The sequence below is a fragment of the Zea mays genome, chromosome 6 (assembly GCF_902167145.1).
Source record: "Zea mays cultivar B73 chromosome 6, Zm-B73-REFERENCE-NAM-5.0, whole genome shotgun sequence".
NCBI classification, from domain to species: Eukaryota; Viridiplantae; Streptophyta; class Magnoliopsida; order Poales; family Poaceae; genus Zea; species Zea mays.
Window position 1 is genome coordinate 9956647 of NC_050101.1, and position 23403 is coordinate 9980049.

At 44.4% G+C, this 23403-nt stretch overlaps 1 protein-coding gene across 3 annotated transcripts in view; it reads right to left on the bottom strand.

Moving 5' to 3' along the window:
• The window catches only part of LOC100384121 (uncharacterized), an 86413-nt gene extending 63266 nt beyond the window's left edge, over positions 1-23147 (bottom strand). Inside the window, exons 1-15 of one of the 3 annotated variants that reach the window (XM_008649944.4) lie at positions 22773-23147; positions 22305-22382; positions 22101-22213; positions 21899-21992; positions 20775-20818; positions 20607-20675; positions 19909-19982; positions 12479-12656; positions 12096-12161; positions 11907-11986; positions 11354-11503; positions 10613-10676; positions 8182-8283; positions 7281-7457; positions 7078-7202 (exon numbers count right to left, since the gene is read on the bottom strand). In XM_008649944.4, the coding sequence (XP_008648166.1) occupies positions 7078-7202; positions 7281-7457; positions 8182-8283; positions 10613-10676; positions 11354-11503; positions 11907-11986; positions 12096-12161; positions 12479-12656; positions 19909-19982; positions 20607-20675; positions 20775-20818; positions 21899-21992; positions 22101-22213; positions 22305-22382; positions 22773-22869 (1511 nt within the window). In that variant the 5' untranslated portion in view covers positions 22870-23147. Of the gene's footprint in view, positions 1-7077; positions 7203-7280; positions 7458-8148; positions 8284-10612; positions 10677-11353; positions 11504-11906; positions 11987-12095; positions 12162-12230; positions 12308-12478; positions 12657-19908; positions 19983-20606; positions 20676-20774; positions 20819-21898; positions 21993-22100; positions 22214-22304; positions 22383-22772 lie in introns of those variants that run through there. The other 2 variants (XM_008649943.4, XM_008649945.4) reach the window with 2 other exon arrangements.
• Positions 23148-23403: the final 256 nt, after the last annotated feature.

The window sequence follows — 23403 nt, forward strand, 5'->3', positions numbered from 1 at the left end:
AAAAACCCCAGTACAAAGGTGTTACATTTGGCAAACCAAAACCAAAAAACACTCCCCAAACAACTAAGACACCTAAGACACCTCTTCTAAATGAAAGAAAGAGAGCGCTTTGGCTCCAGCCATACGCCAACCCATCAACTCCTCCCTTGCAACTGCCAACACCACCGCAGCGCTAGGGTTACAGTTATCAAAAACACACCTATTTCTATGCTTCCACAAAGTCCATGCACCCAAAATGACAAGAGAATTGAATCCCTTGGATAAAGGCTTGCCCACCCTGGCAGCACTATTCCTCCACCAGGTTTCAAAACAGACGTCATCAGGGGAAGGGCAGAGCTCCTGGAAACCACCCGACCACAGAAGGCTGAACCAAAACTGTTTTGCAAAACTGCACTGAACCAGCAAATGGTTGATAGTTTCTTCCATCTGGTCGCATAAAGGGCAAGACTCTGGGTGATCCAGGCCACGCTTAGCAAGTCTGTCAGCCGTCCAATATCTATCGTGCTCCACAAGCCAGAGGAAGAATTTACACTTTCCTGGAGCCCAGGATTTCCAAATGCGTTCAGCAGGCTCAAAGCTAACAGAGCCAAGGAGCAAAGCCCTGTAAGCTGAACTAGCCGAGTATTCACCCGATTCACTGAACCTCCAAGTATGCACATCAGGAACATCCGGCTGCAGAACCATCCCCTCGAGTAAGTCACAAAGGTCCATGAGATTAGCAAGGGCTGTAACAGAAATAGCCCCTCTCCGATCAGCCAACCAATTGAGATCAGGCAAGGCATCCTTGACCAGGCGCCTAGAAGCAATACGCTTGGGCACCATACCGAAGACAGCAGGTGCCACCTCCTTAATACATTTGCCATTCAGCCAACGATCCTTCCAAAACAGAGTATCAGACCCATCTCCCAAATGAGTGATAACAGCCGCAGCCAACAAGCTTTGCACAATGTCGCAAGTTTGAATCTGAAAGTCCGACCATGGCTTAGTCCTATCAGATTTTTGCAGCCAAGGCCACCTAGCCCGCAGCGCCCAGCTCATGATCCGAAGATCACTAATACCCAGACCCCCCAGGTCCTTGGGTCTAGTGACTTTGGGCCAAGTCAGCAGACAATGGCCACCATTCACCTCCTTCCTCCCTCTCCACAGAAAGCCTCGTCTAAGCTTATCAATTGCTTTAAAAGCCCAGGAAGGGATGTCCAACGCCAGAGCAGCATAAATCATTCTTGATGTCATCACAAATTGAACATAAATGGCTCTACCAGCCTTTGTCATCAGATCAGCTTTCCACCCAGGTAACTGTGCTGCAGTTTTATCGACAATTGCTTGAATTTGACTTCTCCTAAGCTTTCCAAGAGAAAGCGGGAGGCCAAGGTACTGACAGGGAAATTCCGAAATGGAACATGGAAGGAGCTCCTGAACACAAGCAAGATCCGCCTCAGAACATCGGATAGGAAAAACATTACTCTTCTGAACGTTGGTCTTTAGACCGGACGCATCCCCAAAAATCCGAAGGATTTCCAGAATCAGATTTATGTCTGAAGGAACCGGCTTGAGGAAAACCACCGCATCATCCGCGTATAAAGAGAATCGGTGCTGCAAACTGTTCGTGGAAAGAGAGTGAAGCAGCCCTTCATCAGAGGCCCTCTGGATTAGCAAGTTGAGAGTGTCCATGACTAAGATGAACAACATTGGAGATAAAGGGTCCCCCTGCCGAAGACCCCGCTGGTGAGCAATGTAGTCCCCGGGAACACCATTTAATAAAATTCTCGTCGAAGAAGAGGCTAACAGCCCACAAATGATGTCACGCCAGATCTGCCCAAAACCCAACTTCTGCAAGACTTCTAGCAAGAAAGCCCAAGATACCGAATCAAAAGCCTTAGAAATGTCGAGCTTGAAAAGAATGCGGGCTTGCCTTTGACGATGAAGAAACCTTGCAGTGTGCTGCACAAGCATGAAATTGTCTAAGATAAATCTTTTCTTAATGAACGCTGTTTGATTCGGAGAAACCATATCATTCAAATGCCGAGCCAATCTGTTGGCCATCATCTTTGTTACTAACTTTGCGAAACTATGGACAAGGCTGATCGGACGAAAATCTTTCACTTGGGTTGCACCCTCAACCTTAGGCAAAAAAGAGTGATAAACGCTGAATTGAGCAGCCCCATGTTCCTAAATTTCCGAGCCCAAACACAAGAGATCGCTGCCATAACATCAGCTTTGATTGTTACCCAACAAACCTTGTAGAAACGGCCGGTGAAACCATCCGGGCCCAGAGCTTTATCCGACGGCATAGATTTTACAGTACCCCAAACTTCTTCCTCTGAGAAAGGCACATCTAGCTCATTGAGGTTGAAAGAAGGCATCTCCAGGGCATCAAGATTAAGAGAATTTTCTCTCCCCAAAGCAGTCCCGAGCAAGGCATCATAGAAATGGAACAACTCATCAGCCTTATCCTCATGTGATGTCAAAATAAGCCCTTCACTTGTAGATAATGAACCAATAAAATTCTTCTTCTTTCTTAATCTAGCCTGAGCATGGAACAGGGAAGTATGAGCGTCCCCTTCTTTCAACCAATTAATTCTGGACCGAAGACGGGCTATAGATCTCGACAAGGAGGAGAGCACCAAGATGTGCTTCTTAAGGGTACGCCTTAACCAATCCTCACTTGGAGATAGAGTCCTGCTGTCATGAGCCATCTCCAACCTATGAAGGAGCTCCCGAGCCATTTCAAGCTGTAGTTTTAAATCCCCCACTTTATTATCACTCCAACGCTGCAAAGCCTTTGCCGTAGCCTGTAATTTCTTGGAAAGACTAACAAGAGGGCACTGGCCTGCGGGAATCGAACTCCATGCGTTAGCCACAACATCCTGGAAATCCTCCAATTTCACCCAGAAGGCCTGAAAATGGAAGCGCCCTTTCCTTTTATTAATATCACACAGGCCCAACAAGAGAGGGCAGTGATCCGAATCTTGAGTAGCAGCACTCTGGAGAAGGCAATCTGGAAATAAATCTTCCCAATCAGCAGTACAAAACATCCTGTCCAATCTGACTAAAGTAGGACAGGCATGCCCATTCGACCAAGTAAACCTGCGCCCAATCAGAGGAAGCTCCAGGAGGGCAAGATCGTCCTTCCACCTTCGAAATCTGCCCATCATAGCACGATCAACATTGGAATTACTCTTGTCTTCATCACACAGAATCATGTTAAAATCGCCAACAACCAGCCAGGGCCCAGAGCAGTGGGTCCTAATCAATCTGAGGTCTTGTAAGAACTGAATTTTCTCATGATTCCCTTGAGGGGCATAGACACAAGACAACCACCAAGATGACCCAGTCTCAAGGCTAAAATTCACCGAGACACAATGGTCATCAATCCTAGAGCCACATGAGCTGATATTATTCTTCCAAGCCACTAGAATCCCTCCACTAGCCCCAACTGAAGGTGTGAAAACAAAATTCTGAAACTCAGACCCAAGCAACCGAAACACAAACAAGCGAGAGAAAACCGACATTTTTGTTTCCTGGAGGCAAACAACATCAGCCTTGACTGAGTCCACCAAACAACGAACAACATCCTGACGGGCCGAGCCATTAAGACCCCGCACGTTCCAACACACAATTTTTGACGGATCCATTTGGAAAAACATTGAAAAAACGACCATCAATACACACAGAGGCGATCAGGCCTACACCACTGCACCCTGCAAGTCTTCTGGGACAGTCCAGTTGAAGAGAGCCGCAAGAGCTTTAACTTGCAGATCAGTCAGCCGCTCACCGAAAACCTTGGCATAGTTATCGAGAACCTCCAGGGACAGCGATTCAGATGGATCCCCACCAAGAAGGCCGAGCTCATTAGCAATCCTCCATTTTCCTTTCGAAACTTGTGCTGGGGCCATTACCTTTTCAACATCTGCTCCAGCCAAGCGCCTGCTCCGCCGAGGTAGAGCCCCCTCACAAGGTGCCCTGGGGCGACGCTGCCGCTTCTGCTTCTGCGGCCCACACAGGACCCGAGCGGCCGGCCTGGACATTCTAGCGATGAAATCAGCAGTGGTCGCTGACTGAGCAGCCGAGAGAGGGGATTGTGAAGCAGCAGCCCCTCTGCGCTTCCTTCTGAAATATTTGATGGGGGAACACGGCCACCTACTGAGCCCTGCCCCAACAGCCTTCATGGACGGCTTCAACACAGTCCCCACACGGGTAGCGATGGCAGGGCCACTCGGGAGGGATGAAGATGCACTCAAAGTTTCCACCGCCGGAACAGAAGAGTCCACGTCAACATCAGTCATGGACAAGAAGACCTCGCCACCCGGGCCATCGCAAGCACCTGGAATCTCCAAAGTCTCAGTGCCAGGCCCATGAACATTCTCCAGGGGCAGACTCAACCCAGCATCCATGCAGCCAATCACCGGCTCCACAGCTTCAGACCTTCAGTATGCGTGTCCCCAGTAACCAAGGCAACGGAAGGCGCCGAGTCTTTCACGGACAATCCAGCCTCCACATGTCGAACAGAGACCGGGGCAACACCCAGCCTTTCACGGACGGGCCTTCGCGCTGCAAGTGTTTCCCCGGACTCAGCATGCCCCATCTGAACTGAACTGTTGAGCCTGCGCCGACGAGGCCCGCTGTCCTGATCATCATCAAACGCCGGCGACGGAGGTGCAGCAGCGCTATGCACCGGCGGAGAGATCAGAGACACAAGGGCAGTCACTTGGTAAGCGAGCAATCTTCTCTCAAGAGAGGTAGAGCCAGGCGTCATCATCAAAGGTTCCGGAACAAGGAGCTCCACCAAATTTGGAATGAGGTGTGGACGTCGGCACCATCCAAAAACCTTGAAGGAAGAGAAGTCGTGTCGATTCACCGTGTCAGGATGGAGCTCCACATCAGTGCAGTGATCCCTCAACAAATTCTGAGCAGTAGCCAAATCCCAAGCATGAATTGGAATCCCTTTGAACTCCACAAGAACAGGAGATGGAAAGGCCACCACCTCGGCATGGGCAAGTCTAGACCATCTCAGGAACTTGAAAGACCCAGAAAGAGAATTGAAAACAGCACCATTGTTGTACACCTGATTGGCCAACTCTTCCGAATTCAGGATTAAGACAAAATCTTCTGGGCACGAACGATGAACGGAGAAGGATGACGCATCCAGCCCGAAACCAGCAGCCACCTCATCAGCAAGAGTCTCAGCAGCCACCCTCGGTCTTGAACCAGTGACAACAACGAACAGAGCACACCGTCGCAACCGCAGTTCTTCTCGAGCAAGCGCATCCGCACGGTCCAAAATGCAGAGATGTGTGGCTTCCACCATATCAGGAACAACCGGTTGAGGGGCCTGCACCCTGACCGGCTCTAGGGAAGAGGAACCGGGTGGAGGTGCAACTTCACTGGATCCCTCCAAAGGTGCAACGGGGGCGGTCTTAGGCCTTCGACCCCGCGTACGATGGCGGCGTTTCTTCGTGCTACCCAAGGTAGGATCAGCCACACCGGACCTCTGGATGGCCGGGATCGGCGAAGAGACCCTGCGCCACTCCATGGCGCGTCTAGGAGAGTCCAAAGGCTTGTGAACCAGCTTAGGGCCAAGACAATCCCACACCGAAACTGAAGCTTTGATCACCGGCGCAGCACGAACCTTGCACTGAACTGCACGATGTCCGAGCCCCCAACACTTGAAGCAGCGCACCGAACGTCGGCAATCCGCCGCCCGATGAGAGGAGGCCAGACAGTTAAAACACCTACCCCGGAGATCCTCAGGGATCGATCGACGGGGAGGTGGCGAAGGGGGGAGTTGACGTCGACGAGGTTCGACCCTAACCCAGCCCTCCCGGTCAGGAACAGGCCTGCGCACCGTTCCAGGACGTTGCACCACCGCAAACTTCGGTCTGTGCGGAGGTCTAGGGAGGGACTGCCGGGCAGACGGCAGGGGCAGAGGGAGCAGCAGCACGTCCTTGAAAGTCCTCTGCGAGGCACCGCTTCCAACGGCACCAACGCCCAAGGCCGATGAGGACGGGCTGGTGAGGCAGGAAGACGCCCACCGCTGCGCCTTGGAACGTCCAGCAGGGGAGAACGGACAAGCCGCGGGAGACAAAGTCGCCACACGGGAGGGGGAGGAGGAAGTGGTCGCCGGAGTCGGGGTGAGCGCCGGCGAGGGGCTAGGTGGTGCGGGGAGGGTGGGGCGGGCGCCGTTAACGGAGCGATGGGCGGGGGAGGCGGAAGGGCATGCAGGGAAGGCGGGAGGGCGAGGAGCCGAACGGTCCGCCGAAATGACCGCCGAACGGTCTGCCGAAATGACCGCCATCGTAGTCTCTCCAAAGGGTTTCATTTTTATCGAGCCTCAGATTCAGTTATTGGTCAAGCAAAGAATGGTTCCAATTCCCTTAGGCCCCGTTTGTTTCCTTTCATTTTGAGGAATTGAAATCTTACTAATGGAATGGGCTATTTTTTAGAATGTGACATTCCACCACTTTCCAAAGTTATCATATAAGCCTATCTCAAATTCATGAGGTGAGAGATGGAATTTGATTCTATAGATTTACATGTTATTTTTCCGATGTACAACTTATAGCACACTTTTTTACTTGCTTCGCTATAACATAAATGTAGTATATAACTATCTCTCTCATATGATTTAGGATAATATACAAATATATTACATATATAAATATATGAACTTAATTAGTTTTGTCTAAATTATAATTATTAAAATGGAATTCAATTCCAACGAAACAAACGGGGCCTTATTGTTTTGGGAGCTTGGATAATCTGGAATCACTGGAATAAGTGTATCTTCGATGGCTGGTCTCCTAATGTTTCTCTAGCTCTCAAGATGGCGGGTGAAGAGAGATTGATGTGGGAGATGGCTGGGGCTAAGGGTTTTTCATACCTTGCTGCCCTTCCCTCGGCTGCATAGTTGCTGGTGTTTTTTCCTAGTTTTTTGGATGTATCTCCTTTTTTTCCTCTGTTTTCGACCTCCGTAAGGAAGTCTCTGTATTCTGGTCTATGTTTTGGACCTTACTTTCTAACTTCTTAATATAAGGGGATGCAGTTCTCCTGCCCCTTTCGAGAGAAAAAAACACTTGCCTGGAGGTGACAGTTGTGACTATCTGAGAAATAGATAGTCTAACAAACAAAGAATAGTAGTTTTCTTTCTTCAAACAATTTTCAGCAGAAGAAACTGGACGAAATTCTGTTCCCTCATATATATCCTGAAAATGGAAAATAAAGATTTTAGAACTGCCTGCTCCTACTAAATTGCACAAAAATGGTTAACCGCATAATATAACCTTAATAATGTCTTCAGAAATAACACCAGCAAATGAGCTACTATCAGCTGTTCCACCAACACCAAGCATTCCAAGAGAAAGCCAGTTTAACCATCCCTGGCTTGCCCCTGCCAACTGTTCATCGCTTCGAGGACTTCCTGGACTATGAGTATCTATGGAAGATTTCACCAATGATTCCTGCCAGTGATCAGTGAAGTGTTACCATAGATAACACCCAAAAAACAAGGCAAATACATTCTTATTAAACAAGAATATAGGACTATGTCACCATAGTTATGCTGAAAATGTGAAAGCTGAGCAACTAAAGCTATATAGCTTCCAAAATTGCATGCATTAGATAAACATGATGTTAAATTACTTTCTACACCCAAAAAATACCATGATGCTCCTGGTTCAGTCTCACTTAAAGAACATATACATGACATGCAATTTGATAGGCCTTAAAGGCAAGTGCCTTCGATCAGTTTTTTAAGCAGCTCACAGCAATTGACTTGCAACAGTTTTTTTCAGCAGCTGGTATTTGATGTGCCAAGGTGATTTATGAACAGAAGAGCCTGAACAGCATTGCGGTGTCAAAGTCACCCCTGAGTTACTATGACAGTTCAGATATGATGCACAAATGGATATGTACTAACAGAAAACTAAATCCACTTTAGAGAGCCAATATTTGTTTAGTTACAAGGCTAACAAAAGTTCAAACACCATCAAACCATCTTAAATAGGTACTGCCCAGGACAACTGCCATACCAATCATAAATCATTAATGTTACAATAGATGTAGGTGAATATAAATTCAATGAGTGGTAAAAATGTTTACTTAAGACATTTTCAACATGACTAAACTGAATGAAATGTAATTCACAATCACCCTCAACGTTCTTCTAACAGAACCATCAACAACCTGCAGTTGTTGCTCTGCAATCGTTCTGTAGTTAAGTATGTCATCTATATCACATTCTCTGTCCATATTTTCCAACTCTTGTAGAATGTCTTCACTAACAATCTGAAAAAGGGTGAACATTAAACAATGAAAAAATCATAAGAATGATATGCAGAAACCATATTTATACGCACAAGGAAACAATCTCCTGATACAACAAATACGAAAAGGTTTTCTTTGGAAAGGGCAGGAGCAGGTGCATGGAGGCCGTCAGCGGCCTTTGCTGCTTGGAGGCCTTGGTGTCCTTAATCTGGAATTATTCGGCTGGGCATTGCGTGCTCGCTGGTTGTGGCTGCAAAAGACGGATGCCTCTCGCCCCTGGGCCGGTCTTCCTTTCCGTGTGCCGGGTTGTGTACAAGCCCTTGTTGACATGGCTGTGGTTTCCGCAGTGGGTAATGGTGAATCGACCAAGTTTTGGACAGACCGTTGGCTGCAAGGTCTTGCTGTCGCTGATCTGGCCCCAAATTTGATCCTCCTAATCTCAAAACAAGAGAGGATAGTGGCTCAGGGGCTGCTGGGTCAGAATTGGGTTCGAGACATTAAAGGCAATTTGTCTGTACAAGTGCTTGTGGAATATTTGCAGCTTTGGAACCTCATCGACAGTATAGAGCTTCAGGATGACACTGCGGACCATCACACTTCGCGCCTTTCTAAGCATGGCATCTATTCTAGCAAGTCTGACGTCTTCTTCGCCAGGTCCATAACCTTTGCCCCTGGAGGCGAGTATGGAAGACCTGGGCACCTTTGAATTGCAAAGTTTTCATTTGGTTGGCAATCAAGAACAGAGTGTGGACAGCCGATAGACTTGCTAAAAGAGGGCTGCCTCATCCTAATGCATGCCCTCATTGTGATCAGTCCAACGAGACCATTCAACATATTCTCATCTCTTGTGTTTTCGCCCGTGAAGCCTGGACTTCGATCCTCGGCAAGTTTGGTCTGCAACCCATTGCCCCTCTGCCGGACTGCACGCATTTGTCAAACTGGTGGAGCCAAAGCATCAAGAGTGTTGGAAAGGACATGAGGAAAGGACTCAATTCCCTAATCATCCTAGTGGCCTGGCAGCTTTGGAACATCGTAAATCTTGTGTCTTTGAGGGTTCTAGGCCTTGTGTTCAACACGTCGTGTTAGCAGTGGCTGAGAAAGGGCGCATTTGGTGTTTGGCTGGAGCTTCAGCCCTCCAAGACTTCCTGCTGCATCAGCTCCCGTCGGGGACTCCACCGTAATTCCGTGAAGCTAGTGGTCGTTCTCTACCTTGTGTGTGTCGCCCTGTTCTTAGCCGCGGTCTGTACTTGGGGCTGGCAAGTCTTGTCATGCCCCTCTTTGTTTTTTTTCTTTTTTTTCTCGAATATGCAGGAGAGCTGCATATCATTATATTTAAGAAGAAGAAAAAAGTCGGGACCGAAGCCCTTACAAACCATAACACTGAGGTTTAAACTCCTCAAAAAACAGATAAAAAAACAACAAAAACAAAAAACCTTGAACAGAAATTAGCCGTGAGGAAGGTTAGCTGCTAGGAAAATAAGCCCCTTAGCCCCAGCCATCTCCCACAACCTTCGCTCTTCTCCAACCTGCTCCAGAACAGCAGCAACACTCGGACTGCCGCCCTCGAAGACACACTGATTGTGGTGCTTCCATAAGATCCATGCACCAAGCAAAACAAGGGAGTTAATCCCCATCTTCATTTGTCCAGCTGCCATTTCACTTATTGTCCTCCACCAGTCCAGGAAACTGTCATTTTCTGGTTGAGGGGATAGAGTATGCAGTCCAAATTGTCTCAACAAAAGGAACCAGCACTCCCTTGAGAAAACACAAGAGACCAGAAGATGGTCTATTGTTTCACTTTCTTGTTCACAAAGAGGGCAACTATCAGGGTGATCCAATCCTCTTTTTGCAAGACGATCAGCTGTCCAACACCTTTTTTGAGCAACTAACCACATAAAAAACCGACATTTAGGAGGCGCCCAGGTTTTTTTTTCTTCTTAATGAAATGACACGCAGCTCTCCTGCGTTTGTTCAAAAAAATTCTCTAGAGAGAAAAATTCATCCATAAAGTTTTGTTTACTAGGAAGAGGGAAACAATATATACAGCATAATGATTAATGAACTCAAAGAAGCCCGAGAAAGGGTTTTATAGTGTGTGCGACCAAAATTCCAAATTAGATAAGATCTTTTCAAAGTCAGAATCAGGTCTTTCAGCCAAACACAGCAGGGACAAATGGCGATCTCATGTTCATATGATTGTGTGTAAATTTTAAAAACATGGGAATCAGCAAGCGAAATTACAGCTGCCCAGGCACTCAGCCTTAAGTTTATTGTACACTTGCACTAAACTACAGCAAAGGTTCATTGAGTTTACTTCAGGAACATGGAAAAAATACCAAGAAAAGGGTACCTGTCCTTTCTGTAAAAGCTCCAATTTCATTCTGTACAATTTCACATATCTTAGTTGGTGATTCCTGCAAAACATATAGAAAAGATACAACTAAAGGCTTCCATATAAATGTGTGTTACAATCCAATAAAGAGGAAAGTGGTAGAAAAAATAATGCTGTATAAGCAAAAGGCATAAGTGTTGGTTCTACCTTAAGAAAGATCCAAAACAACAAAGTGTCAGTGCAACACAGCAACAGGAACGAAATGAGAGTACAAACAAGTGAACATGAACCATAAAACTGAAAGTTTAACGGAATTGCAACAAATCTAGTTAAAACTTAAAAGTTATATGCTTATTTTTTATTTTTATTTAAGGTCTTTCCTTCTGCTGACGGACTCAAATAAAGAGTGGTGTTTCTAGGGTTACAAAAGGAAAACATGCCATCAATTTCAAACATCATTATAAAAATTTTGGTATATTCGTATCTGTCAGCAGATAGCTTTCATGCATTGGTATAGTCTTCTGATGCTTGCTAACAGAAAAAGGGAAACTAAAACATATTCATCAAATAATTTAGTGTGTTTGCTGTGATTGACAACCTAACCTTGACACAAAGAAGATCATAAACCATATATATTTCTTTATTGCTGTAACAAACAACTTCCAAGATCAAATTCACAATGGCTACATTCAACTCATGCAGTATTTCTTCTCATTTCAAATGTCAGTGATAAAATTGAACATGGAAAAACAAGCTTACAGTCGCTGCTTCAAATAACGCCATGAAGTTTTCTTCAGTCTTCTGCGAACATCTGCTAATACAGAATTCTGAGCATATTGCCACCACATTCTGTACCAACCTTTACATCTCTTAGATAAAGAGCTTTGAGAAGGACGGTAACGACCATATCTGTGAAGTTACAGGAATACGTTACACTTCATTTGCTGCATCAGCAATTATGGGTAACTAATCATGGATCCAGTATTGACGTTCAACAAATCAGAAATCCAATGAGATCCAGATATTCAAACATGTGAATTCCATTGTAAAAATACTGTTGTCAGTAACCGTTTCTTGGATGGTTACTCAGATGGTAGTGAGGAACTGCTACAAATTACATATAAAATAACAACCATATCCATTCAAAGATAGAAGGATCAACGGTGAGTGGAACAGAGAATGACTTCATGGCAGGAATAGTATATTTTATGAAGAACGACGAAAGGAACCCATGATTTCCGTATAAAAATAAATGGCAATGCATTTAATAAGCAAATAGGAGTTTTTAGCCATCTAAACTAGAATAGCTTACTTTGTTCGCAAAGCACAGATAGTGAAGTAATCACAAAGATTTAAGATTTGTTGGAGCTGGATTTCATCAACAGATAGGGCCTAGAGAAACAAGACGAAAACATAAGCAGTGATACTGAAGTTCTTCACTGATGATAAAATGTGCTACTTATAAAATTAGACATCTAGGAGGAAGTCAAAAAAATCAAACCAATGCAGTTAGCTCTGCAGTCATGTTATACTGAGGGGTACCGTCAAGCTTGGCAGCTTTGTTAGCCTACAATGAAGACATGATCGCATCAGATCAGGCTAGTCATATTCAGCAATAGATAAAAAAAAGGCAGACCTAGTGCCGGAGGCTCCCACATGAGTGAGGTCTGAGGAAGGGACCGAGGCTAGCCTTCCCCCCGCAAATGCAGAGAGGCTGCTTCGAACCCATGACCTGGTGACTCAGTGAGACAGCTCTCACCGCTGCACTAGGCCTGCCCTTCATATTCAGCAAAAAGGTAACAAAATAAATATTAGTTAGAAAGCTTTAGAAGCCTTATGGACAAAAAAAATGATGACAGTATCAATGTTGAAGAATGCACTTACAAGCACAGATACAGTCACACAAAATGGATTTACAAGATAATCCCTTGAGTGGTCATTTTCAAGAGCACCAACATGGCATAGATCCTGCTCTTCTTCCAGCTGATGACAGTAAATTCCAACATTTGATATCTCAATTATCTTATTTACTTCATCTTGTCTTGACCTAGTCATCAATGAACTGCATAGAAGGACAATGATCATTAAAATATTTAATACAAAATACAAATATAAGCTTGAACAAACACGTCCTGGGGCACCTAGCAGTATAAGCCATGGGGCCCCTTGGGCCTCAGGGCAACTTACAGTATAAGCCCCCAAGGATCCTTCGCGCCTCGGGGATCTGGCGATATAAGACCCCCGGGGCCCTTCGCGCCCCGACAGGCCGACACACCTAGTGTGTAAACCCTTAGGGCCCCTAGCGCCTTGGGGCGCCTAATGATATATACTCCTGGGAGCTAAAGCCCCCCCTCGAAAGTGACAAGGACTTAGTGACAGCCACAACCTGGTTCGGGGCTGAAAGGTGTGGAGGGCCCACTGGAAGTCGTACGACACTGAAACATGGGTCTAGGGATGAAAACGGACAAAAACGGGCGGGAAAGTCCCCCTCTCATTTTTGTTTCCACATTTTTTTCACCGGGAACAGTTCAGGTCCAGAAAAGTCGGGAACGGGAGCAGGATAAACGGGCGTACGAAAACGAATGGGAACAGAAATATTAAGCGGAAACTAATAATTTAATACAAACACAAATAATATTGATGGCTAACTAGTGATTGACTGGCAGCGCAACAACATGAAACAAATAGATATAGAGGGGCAACAACATGAAACAAATAGATATAGAGGGGCAACACTTCATTGTTGTTAACTTGCTAGTGGTGTATATATAACTATGTCGGTGCTGTTTGAGCCTTTAGGCTACTTGTCTTTGAGGAGAGCCGGTGGCTAGAAAGATCTCTTGTGCTAAAATTTGCCACATAGAGATATGGGGCTTTAGCTAATGCACTGATACCTAGAGCCATGTTGTGTGCACATAGTTTAGTATATGCCACTACTTCCTGACAAGAAATCTCACTTGTCCGAGGATTGGGAGAATCCTTGTTTCTAGTGGTACACAAGATCATGCTTGTAATAAAAGGTACAAGGAGACATTAATATGTTAAGGGAAGAACGACATGATTACATCAATGCATGCCTACTTTGAGAGACACAACACAATCCAGTGACAAACTGGCAAGACATGGACAATTGGCTCTATGACAAGCAGGGGCACATGAAGTATATACATGTAATACTATCACACTTTTGAACTATAAAAAGGGGTGTTAGAGCAACGTTCAATTCAGGTTCACAAGGTCGAAAACATTCAACTCCCACTAGAATCCCAAGCAAAATCCACCAAACCCAAGCCAAGAGCCTTGAAAGTTATCCGGCTAAGACGACAATAAGAGACGTTAATCTAGCTTGTCTTAGCCTACCCCTCTCCTAGGAAGAGTTTCCCCCTCTCTGGCTTGGGGCTTGTAATCTTATAAACCACCTATATACAGTAATTCATGATCAGGAAGAGGATGTAGGGTATTACGCATATTGCCGGCCGGACCTCTGCGAAAATCCTTGTGTATTAGGCTCGTAATGTTCTGACCTGTGTTAAGGCCCATTAGGCCCAGGCCCACTGCCTATATATATATATATATATATATATATATATATATATATATATATATATATATATATATATATATATATATATATATATATATATATATATATATATATATATATATATATATATAATAGTCCTTTGGGACTGGGTAATGTGACGTCAATCCTAAGGTTAGTAACATGGTATAGAGGAGGTTTAGATTAGGGTTTTTTTCTCTGCCGTCGCGGCCTTCCTCCTGGCCGCCGTCGCGGCCCTCCCTGCCCGACCGCCGTCGCAGCTCTCTCGCTGTCGCGGCCCTCCCCTACCCTCTGCTGCCTCGTCTGCCGCCATCTGCGCGCTCGCTCTGCCTCGTTCGCTACACGCCGTCCACGCCACATCGTCCGTCGTCGTCCGCCTCGTCTGCCGGGCGCCGTTCGCGCGTCCGCAGCCCGCCGCCGGTGTCGCGGTCGTCCGCACGCCGTCCGTCTGCCTCGCCAGGGACGCCGCGGCCTTCTTCTCCTGCGCACCGTCGCTCGTCTGCGCGCGTTCGCCGAGCGCCGTCCGCCCGGGTGCCGTCGCCGCGTCCGCCGCTCCCCGTCGGTGTCGTGGCTGTCCGTAAGCCGTCCGTCTGCCTCGCAAGGGACGCCAGGGACGCCGCCGGTGTCGCGACTGTCCGCAGCGCCGTCCTTCTGCCTCCCCAGGGACGTCGCAGCCTTCTTCTTCGCCGCCGTCCATGACATCTGCCACGTCTGCGAGCTTCTACGCCCGTCTCGCTTCCGGGCAGCCATCTGCGCCTACTTCTTCGCGCCCAGATCTGCTGGGTTCGTCTGTGCATCAGATCTCCAACTCGTGCCGATCAGATCTGTTTTTCGTCTAGGCTGCAGCGGCGTATCCACTATTCATCAACTGCAACCAGGGGTTTTGGTACCATCAAGACAGTCTTTCTCAAATCCATTATACTTCTGTCCTTTTCCTACTCTTCAATATGACGTCCAATGCTATTGTTGTCAATATTGTGCTTGATGGGCAGAATTACCCAGAGTGGGCTTTTGTGTTCAAACTACATTAAGAGGTCATGATTTACTATTCCATTTAACTGAAGATTCACCAGTTTTAGCATCTGATAGAAGCAACGCAGCTGCAATCAAGACTTGGCAAATCAATGATGGCAAAGTAATGGCTGCAATGGTCAATAGTACTAAACCAACTATGATTATGAGTCTGTCCAAATTCACCACTGTTAGGGCTATCTGGTCTCATCTGAAGGATCGGTTTGTTCAGGACAGTGGGGCTCTTTTACATACCCTTATGCAGCAAACTCATGTCATTGAGCAACATGATATGTCCATTGATGAATACTATTCAGCTTTTGATCGTCTTATTGAGTGCTTTGACCTCCATGGTGCCTGCTTGTACAGTTGTGCCTTGCCCAGCCCATAAGTTCATTGAGAAGTTCTTTACCTACAGATTTGTTATGGGCGTTCGACCTGAATTTGATTCTATTCGTGCAAGGTTACTACACAGTTTTGATACTCTCACCATGGCTCAGGCGTTGTCTGAATTACTTGCTGAAGAGACTCGTCTTAAGTCCATGTCTCCTATTACTGGTTTGAGTTCGCACAGTGTATTGGCCACTACTCAGAAGTCCAGGAGCACCTCCTTTCATCCTTGTGAGCATTGTAAAAAGACCACTCATCGGTCTGAGAACTGCTTTACTAAGTTTCCAGAGAAGCTGGCTGATTTTCGTGTCCGGCGTGCTACTCGTGGACGTGGTACAGGACCATCTCCTAGAGGCTCAGTTGCTGTTGCTGCTACTTCATCTGTTGGTGCTTTGTCATCTACTTGGGTTCTTGACTCTGGAGCTTCATTTCATGTGACATCTGATCAATCACGGCTGGCTTCTACTGCACCTGTCACCGAGGGTACTTCTGTTCAGACTGTTGATGGTACATTATGTCATGTCACCCACAAGGGTTCTCTTTCCAATTCAAATTTTACTGTCCCAAATATTTTCTTTGTACCTGAATTATCCATGGATTTTCTATCAGTTGGTCAAATTACCGATCACAATTGCTTTGTTGGATTTGATGACTCATCTTGTTTTGTAAAGGATCGACACACAGGGGATGTGATTGGGACTGGCCGTCGCCGTAAATCTTTGCCTCGCCTCTACATCTTGGACACATTGTGTCTTCCTTCCTACCATGCCTCTATAGCTCGTGTGCTTGCCGTTTCCGGTCCCACGCTGTCGTGTGCCCAGTGGCATCATCGTTTTTTTCGTCTTGGTCACTTATGTGGGTCTCGTCTGTCTACTCTAATAAAGTCAGGATGTTTAGGTCCTACACATGTTGAGTCTAGTTTTCATTATAAAGGTTGTCATCTTGGCAAACAAGTACAACTTCCATACTATTCCCATTCTGCTAAACCTTTTGATCTTATTCACTCTGATGTTTGGGGTCCAACTCCTTTTGTTTCCAAAGGTGGTCATAAATATTATGTCATTTTTATTGATGATCATTCTCGGTATACTTGGATTTACTTCATGAAACGCCGCTCGGAATTGCCTTCTATTTAGAAGTCCTTTTCTCGCATGATTCACACCCAGTTTTCTGCCACTATTAAAAAATTTCGCTCTGATTCTGGTGGTGAATTTTTATCTGATAATTTTCGCCAGATATTAACCTCAGAGGGTACTTTAGGTCAATTTTATTGCCCTGGTGCTCATGCCCAAAATGGTGTTGTTGAACGCAAACACCGTCATATTATTGAGAGTGCTCGTACTCTTTTGATATCTTCTTTTGTTCCTTCACATTTTTGGGTGAAGCTGTTTCCACTGTCGTGTATCTCATTAATAGACAACCATCATCAAAACTTTCTGGCAAAACACCAGGTGAAGTTCTTTTTGGGACATCTCCACGATATGATCATCTTCGTGTGTTTGGTTGTCTATGTTATGTCCTGTTACCACCACGTGAACGGACTAAATTGACTGCTCAATCTGTCAAGTGTGTCTTTCTTGGATACAGTCCTGAACACAAAGGCTGTCGTTGTTATGATCCAGCTACTCGTCGTATTCGAATTTCTAGAGATGTGAGTTTCAATGAAAATCGCCCTTTTTCACAACAAGTCCACTCACTCCTCATATTATCCCACAGAATCCACTTCTTTCATGTGTCTTCCTTCCATTCCTGATTTTTCATCTGAACTATCATCTTCCACATCCACACCTGATGTTCTTATTCCCATAACACCACCTTCCATCTCCACGTCATCTTACTCTTCCAAACCACCTATCACCCAAACCTACATTCGTCATTCCTGCTCTATTCCAACGGCTGGTCCTGATACTGATACTGTACCCGATTCTTGTACTAACAATACTGAGTCTAATGGTGTTTTTAATCAGGGATATCGTCTTCGTGACCGTGGTACCATTGAACCTCCAGATCGCTATGGTTTTCCACGAGCTGGTGTGGCAATTGTTGAACCAACTACTTATCAGGAGGCTTCTGGGATTCTTGAGTGGCAGCTTGCTATGATTGATGAATTGGCTGCTCTTGAACGCACTGGCACATGGGATATAGTTTCTTTACCCTCGCATGTTGTTCCTATCACTTGTAAATGGGTCTTCAAAGTTAAGACAAAATCAGATGGTTATATTGAGAGGTATAAAGCTCGTCTTGTGGCTCGTGGTTTCCAACAGACTCAAGGACTTGACTATGATGAGACTTTTGCACCAGTTGCCCATATGACCACTGTACGAACCTTGATTGCAGTTGCAACCTCATCTTCTTGGACTATCTCCCAGATGGATGTCAAGAATGCTTTTCTCAATGGTGATCTACATGAAGAAGTTTATATGCATCCTCCTCCAAGGGTTAATACCCCCTCAGCGCATGTTTGTCGTCTTCGTCGCGCATTGTATGGTCTGAAACAAGCTCCTCGTGCTTGGTTTCATAGATTCATCTCTGTCATCACAACTGCTGGTTTTTCTTCGAGTGAACATGATCCTGCATTGTTTGTTCATGTCTCTCCAAAAGGCCGCACTTTACTTCTATTATATGTGGATGATATGTTGATTACAGGTGACAACTCAGACCATATTTCTCATGTCAAGAAGCATCTTAGTAAGGAATTTCAGATGTCTGATTTGGGTCCTCTTAGCTATTTCTTGGGCATTGAAGTTCATCAGACTCCAAAAGGATTTTATCTATCTCAGTCCAAATATATACAAGATCTTCTTGATCGCTCTGGGCTTACTGATACACGCACAGTTGCGACACCAATGGATATTCATTTACAACTTCGTCCGAAGGATGGTACCACCACTAGCAGACCCAACTCAATATCGCCATATTGTGGGTAGCCTTGTTTATCTTACCATCACCAGACCTGATATTGCCCATACTGTTCATATTTTGAACCAATTTGTATCCACACCGACCTCAGTTCATTATGGTCATTTGCTTCGTGTGCTTAGATACTTACGCAGGACAAGATCAAGATGTTTACTCTATGCCTCTGATAGCCCACTTCAGCTTCATGCATATTCCGATGCCACTTGGGCAATTGATCCTGTTGACCGTTCTTCTACTACAGGTTACTGTATTCTTCTTGGATCCTCAACCATTGCCTGGAAATCCAAGAAGCAAGCGGCCATATCTCGTTCTAGTGCTGAAGCCGAGCTCCGGGCTCTTGCTACTACCACTGCTGAAATTATTTGGTTGCGCTAGCTCTTGAATGATCTTGGTGTCTCTTGTGACACTCCTACACCTTTGTTATGTGATAATATGAGTGCTATACAGATTTCTCATGATCCAGTGAAGCATGAACTTACTAAACATATTGGTGTCGATGCATCTTTTACTCGATCTCATTGTCAGCAGAAGACTATTGATCTTCAATATGTGCCCTCAGAATCTCAGTTGGCAGATTTCTTCACCAAAGCACAAACAAGAGCACAACATCAGTTTCACTTGATCAAACTCAAAGCTTCAGATCCTCCATTTCCACCTTGAGTTTGAGGAGGGGTGTTAAGGCCCATTAGGCCCAGGCCCACTGCCTATATATATATATATATATATATATATATATATATATATATATATATATATATATATATATATATATATATATATATATATATATAATAGTCCTTAGGGACTGGGTAATGTGACGTCAATTCTAGGGTTAGTAACAACCTGGTAGTCATACTCTATGGTGTCAGGGCTCACTCGCCACTCCCCTAGCAACCCTTCCTCAAATAGCTTTGGTACCCTGATGTCTTTACTACGACACTATCCTATATTTAATCAGAGTTAGTTAAGGTCTTCCTCTATTATAGAACAACCATGTGGACCCCTAATCTGATGTGGCTATGGCTGATATACAAGCACATTCTATTCTAACAACAACAACCATTAACATGTAGTGACCATGGAACATCTCAGGCTCCATGCATGAGTGCCACATATGTTATTACTTGTTGATTGATGTGATTTGGATCTCAAGTGATACACTTAACAGGTTTATGGGCCAATATGTGTATTTTAAGAGCACATAGGACAACGCTAAACAAGTGTAAGGACCACGGGTGCACTTTTCTATTCCAAATTTTTTCTAAGTAAAACATGTCCTTCAAATCCTAATCTTTAGTGACAAATGATGACAAATAAGTTGTATACAAAGAAGAATGGCTTTTTATCTAGAACAGTATAAGTCTTTATTATCAATATATTGCTTCACTAAAGCTTCTAGAACAAAAGAAATGGAATGATTGGATGAACTCACATTGTAAAACTTTGCTTCTGGGTATCTGTTTGTATTGAGAGACTTGTGAATTCCAAACCAAATACAAAGTTCCCCTATTGACATTTCACCAAGAATAGGCATAAGTAAGACTAGTCGGCGGAATAAAAATACAAAAAAAGGATAACACTCAAGGTCAGAATGTTAGACGTAGAAAATAGATGTGAAGTGTACTAAATTAGGTTACCGAAGATGTTTGTGGTGTTTGTGTTTGTCCTGTGTGTGTGTATCTCGTTTCCTTGTATGTTTTGGGCCCTAAGCCTTTTCCTCTCCTTTTAATACAATGATACACAGCTCTCCAGCATATTAGAGAGAGAAAAGATGTTTGTTTGTATTTTTTTATTTCAAGCAACCTATAATTTCAGAGATATACAGATTTGGATGTACTAGATCTACAATGACGTGAGAGGGGTGCATGAAAAAGAAAATCAACAGAACCTCTAATAGGCTAAGGTAATACAAATTAAATTCCAGTCATTGTGACATCAATGAAAAATGAGCTTGAAAAACTTTTGACCACCTTCATGGTAACCTTTTTAGAGAAAAGGTTGAGATATCAAGGAAATAATAAAACCAAACTTGGACGACAACTGAAATAAAACCATGCACAGAACTGAATAACAGAAAGAAATTACACAGACAATAAATAGCAGAAATTGGAAAATAAAAAAGAGATATACTTGACCGTTGTGGGTATCCATGTATACAATATGAACATTTCGCATAGAAACTTGGATACTATCCAGTATCTGCCATCATAAATCAAACAAAGCGATAAAACATGTTTCATCACAACGCACAATCTTCAAAAATACTGATGTTTAAACTAAATAATGCAAGTTTGTTACCTTTGCTGATATGTAGGACAAAAATGATTGTCCCGTTTGATTATCTAGAAGTCAAAAGAATAGGGAAGGCCATGAATAGTGTATACTGCATAGCTCTTCTGAACACACATGTGATGAGACTTGGCAATTACGTTACATTATAATAAATTCAGGTACAAAAAATATTAAGTTGCATGTACTAACCAGTTCAACCAAAAAGCTTAAACTGATGAGAAGAGGTGTACAATTCACTTGTACTGTAACACTCCCCCTCACGTTGAGGCTCTCTCAGGCCTCAGACGTGGAATAGGAGAGAGCAACACTTATTTTATTTAGTTGTGCTAACCAGGATTCGAAAACTTGAGACCTCTAACTTTGATAGCATATTAAGTTGCATGCGCCAATCAATTCAACTCAAAAGCTTAAGCTAATGGAGAGAGAGGTGAGCAATTCACTTATATTCTAACACTCCTCACGTCGAGGCTCTCTCATGCCTTAAACGTGGAATAGGATCAAGCAACAATTATTTTATTTAATTGCGCCAATCAAGATTCAAACTCGAGAACTCTGGCTTTGATATCATATTAAGTTGCATGCACCAACTAGTTCAACCCAAAAGCTTAAGCTAATGGAAATAGATGGGGCAATTCACTTATACTCTAACAGAAACATGTTAGCATGTGATCCGCATGGAGTTTATCATGGGAAATTTGCAAATCTTCTTTTATATAAACACATCTTACACATATACTTAGTATATATTACGTGAAAACTTGTGAGGCTTTATCTAAGCTACCAGTTCAGTGACGCTTTGTATTCATTAGAATAGAAAAGGCACGTGGTAAAACAAAATAAATAAAAGAAATGGTGACAACACGAAACCTGAAGTCACCACTAGAAGACACAAGTTATTGAGCTAACAGTGAAGCAAAATTATAAAGAAAAAGTGAGCAACAAAAGGGTACTTAGATTGAGGCTAGAGGGATGGCTCAAGAGTTAAGATACAAAGGAAAGGTTAATCCTAACCCTCCATGTTTATTCAGTTGCCGGTTAGAACTACCCCACTGACATTTCCCAGTCCTAACCCCCCTATCACTATTCAATAAATTCAAAAGTCTGTAAGGAACATGTGGGTGCAGTCTCACCTGTAACTCTTCTAGAAAATTTAGCAAGCTCAATGGCATTAAGTTTAGCCAACTTTCCAGCTAGTTCCCTCTTGTCCAGAGAATCTGAGCTCCACTGATAAAGAACCAAAGAATGTATTTGGTCATAAGGGTGGAAACATATATATACTTGTTTTGACAAAGTGAACTGAGCACTGTACTATGACCAAATTCGGTGACATGCCTCAGAGTCCTCCCTTGGGCATGCGCAAACATAGACATCTTCTATGACAATAATGATAGGGTCCCATCCTAGCTTTTTCCAAGGAATCCGGATGCTTAGCTTCCCAATTCGTCCTGTAAAGCAGTGGAACAGAAGTAAAAGTTTACAACCATGCAATGGTTAACAGAGATATAAATCAGTGCAGTTGGATTAAAAAATCCATACCATTTTTCAGCGCGAATGGCAGCTGCAGGTAGTCAAAGGCTTCCAGAATCAGCTCTACATTTTCAAGCAGTATTTCTTCTGCAGACAAGGGGGCACCAGAAACATAGTCACAATCAGATACACTGCAGGGTACACACCACATGAGTACTAATGCTACGAAAAATTACTTAGCAACTCAAAGCATAACATCCAGTAGTAACGGGGAGCCAATATAACTGTGACACTTAACAATGCGCAAACTGACACATAAAACCAAGAAGCTACAGTTATCAGGCAGGAGTGCTACACTGATGAAAAAGCCCAAAAGAGCGCATCAACGCACGCAGCCACAGAATTCGAAAACTAATGCTGCGGTAACAGGTGGACAAGCACGAATTACAGCGCGGCAGAGTTGAGACCGCCGCCAGTTCGCGCGCGATTGGGCAAAAGCGGCGCTAGAGAGGAGGGGGGAGGGAATCGAAGACTGACCCTTCCAGATGCCGATCTTAAGCTGCTCCTTCTGGATGCCCTTGACGTAGCGGCGGAGGAGGCCATAGAGCACCTGGCTTACCACCCCCTCGAACATGGCGGCGGCGGTGGTCGAGGCACCCTAGGGAGCCCGCGCTCCCATGTAGCGGGAGGACACGTGGGGAGGCGGGGAGGATGGAGCCGAGCGTAGGGTGACGAGTAGACGAGAGGAGGGGCAAGGGGAGGCGAGCGGTGGATGGAGAGTCGGGTGCCGCCGCCGGGGCGGGACCTTTTCTTTTCAGTTCCGTTTGCTTGGAGAAGGAGGCGGACGGCGGAGGCAACGGCGATTCGTGTGCCTCTGCTGCTCGGCCTCCGTGGACGAGTCCTTGCTGCCACGTGTGTGAGTACAAGAACATAACCGTATATGTAGTTCTAGTCAACTAAAACATTTTTATATAGGCTAGATTATTTATAGAGTATAGTTTAAATATAGATAAAGATAGCTTAAGTGTAACACCCTAAATCTCATTTTTATAATATAGTAAAAAATTTCAAAGATATTGTTAGAATATTTTTTTTCTTTCTTTTCCCATAACATTTGAAGTCACATCTCCTTAAATAAAAGTTTAATAACAAAAATTCAATAAAAAGC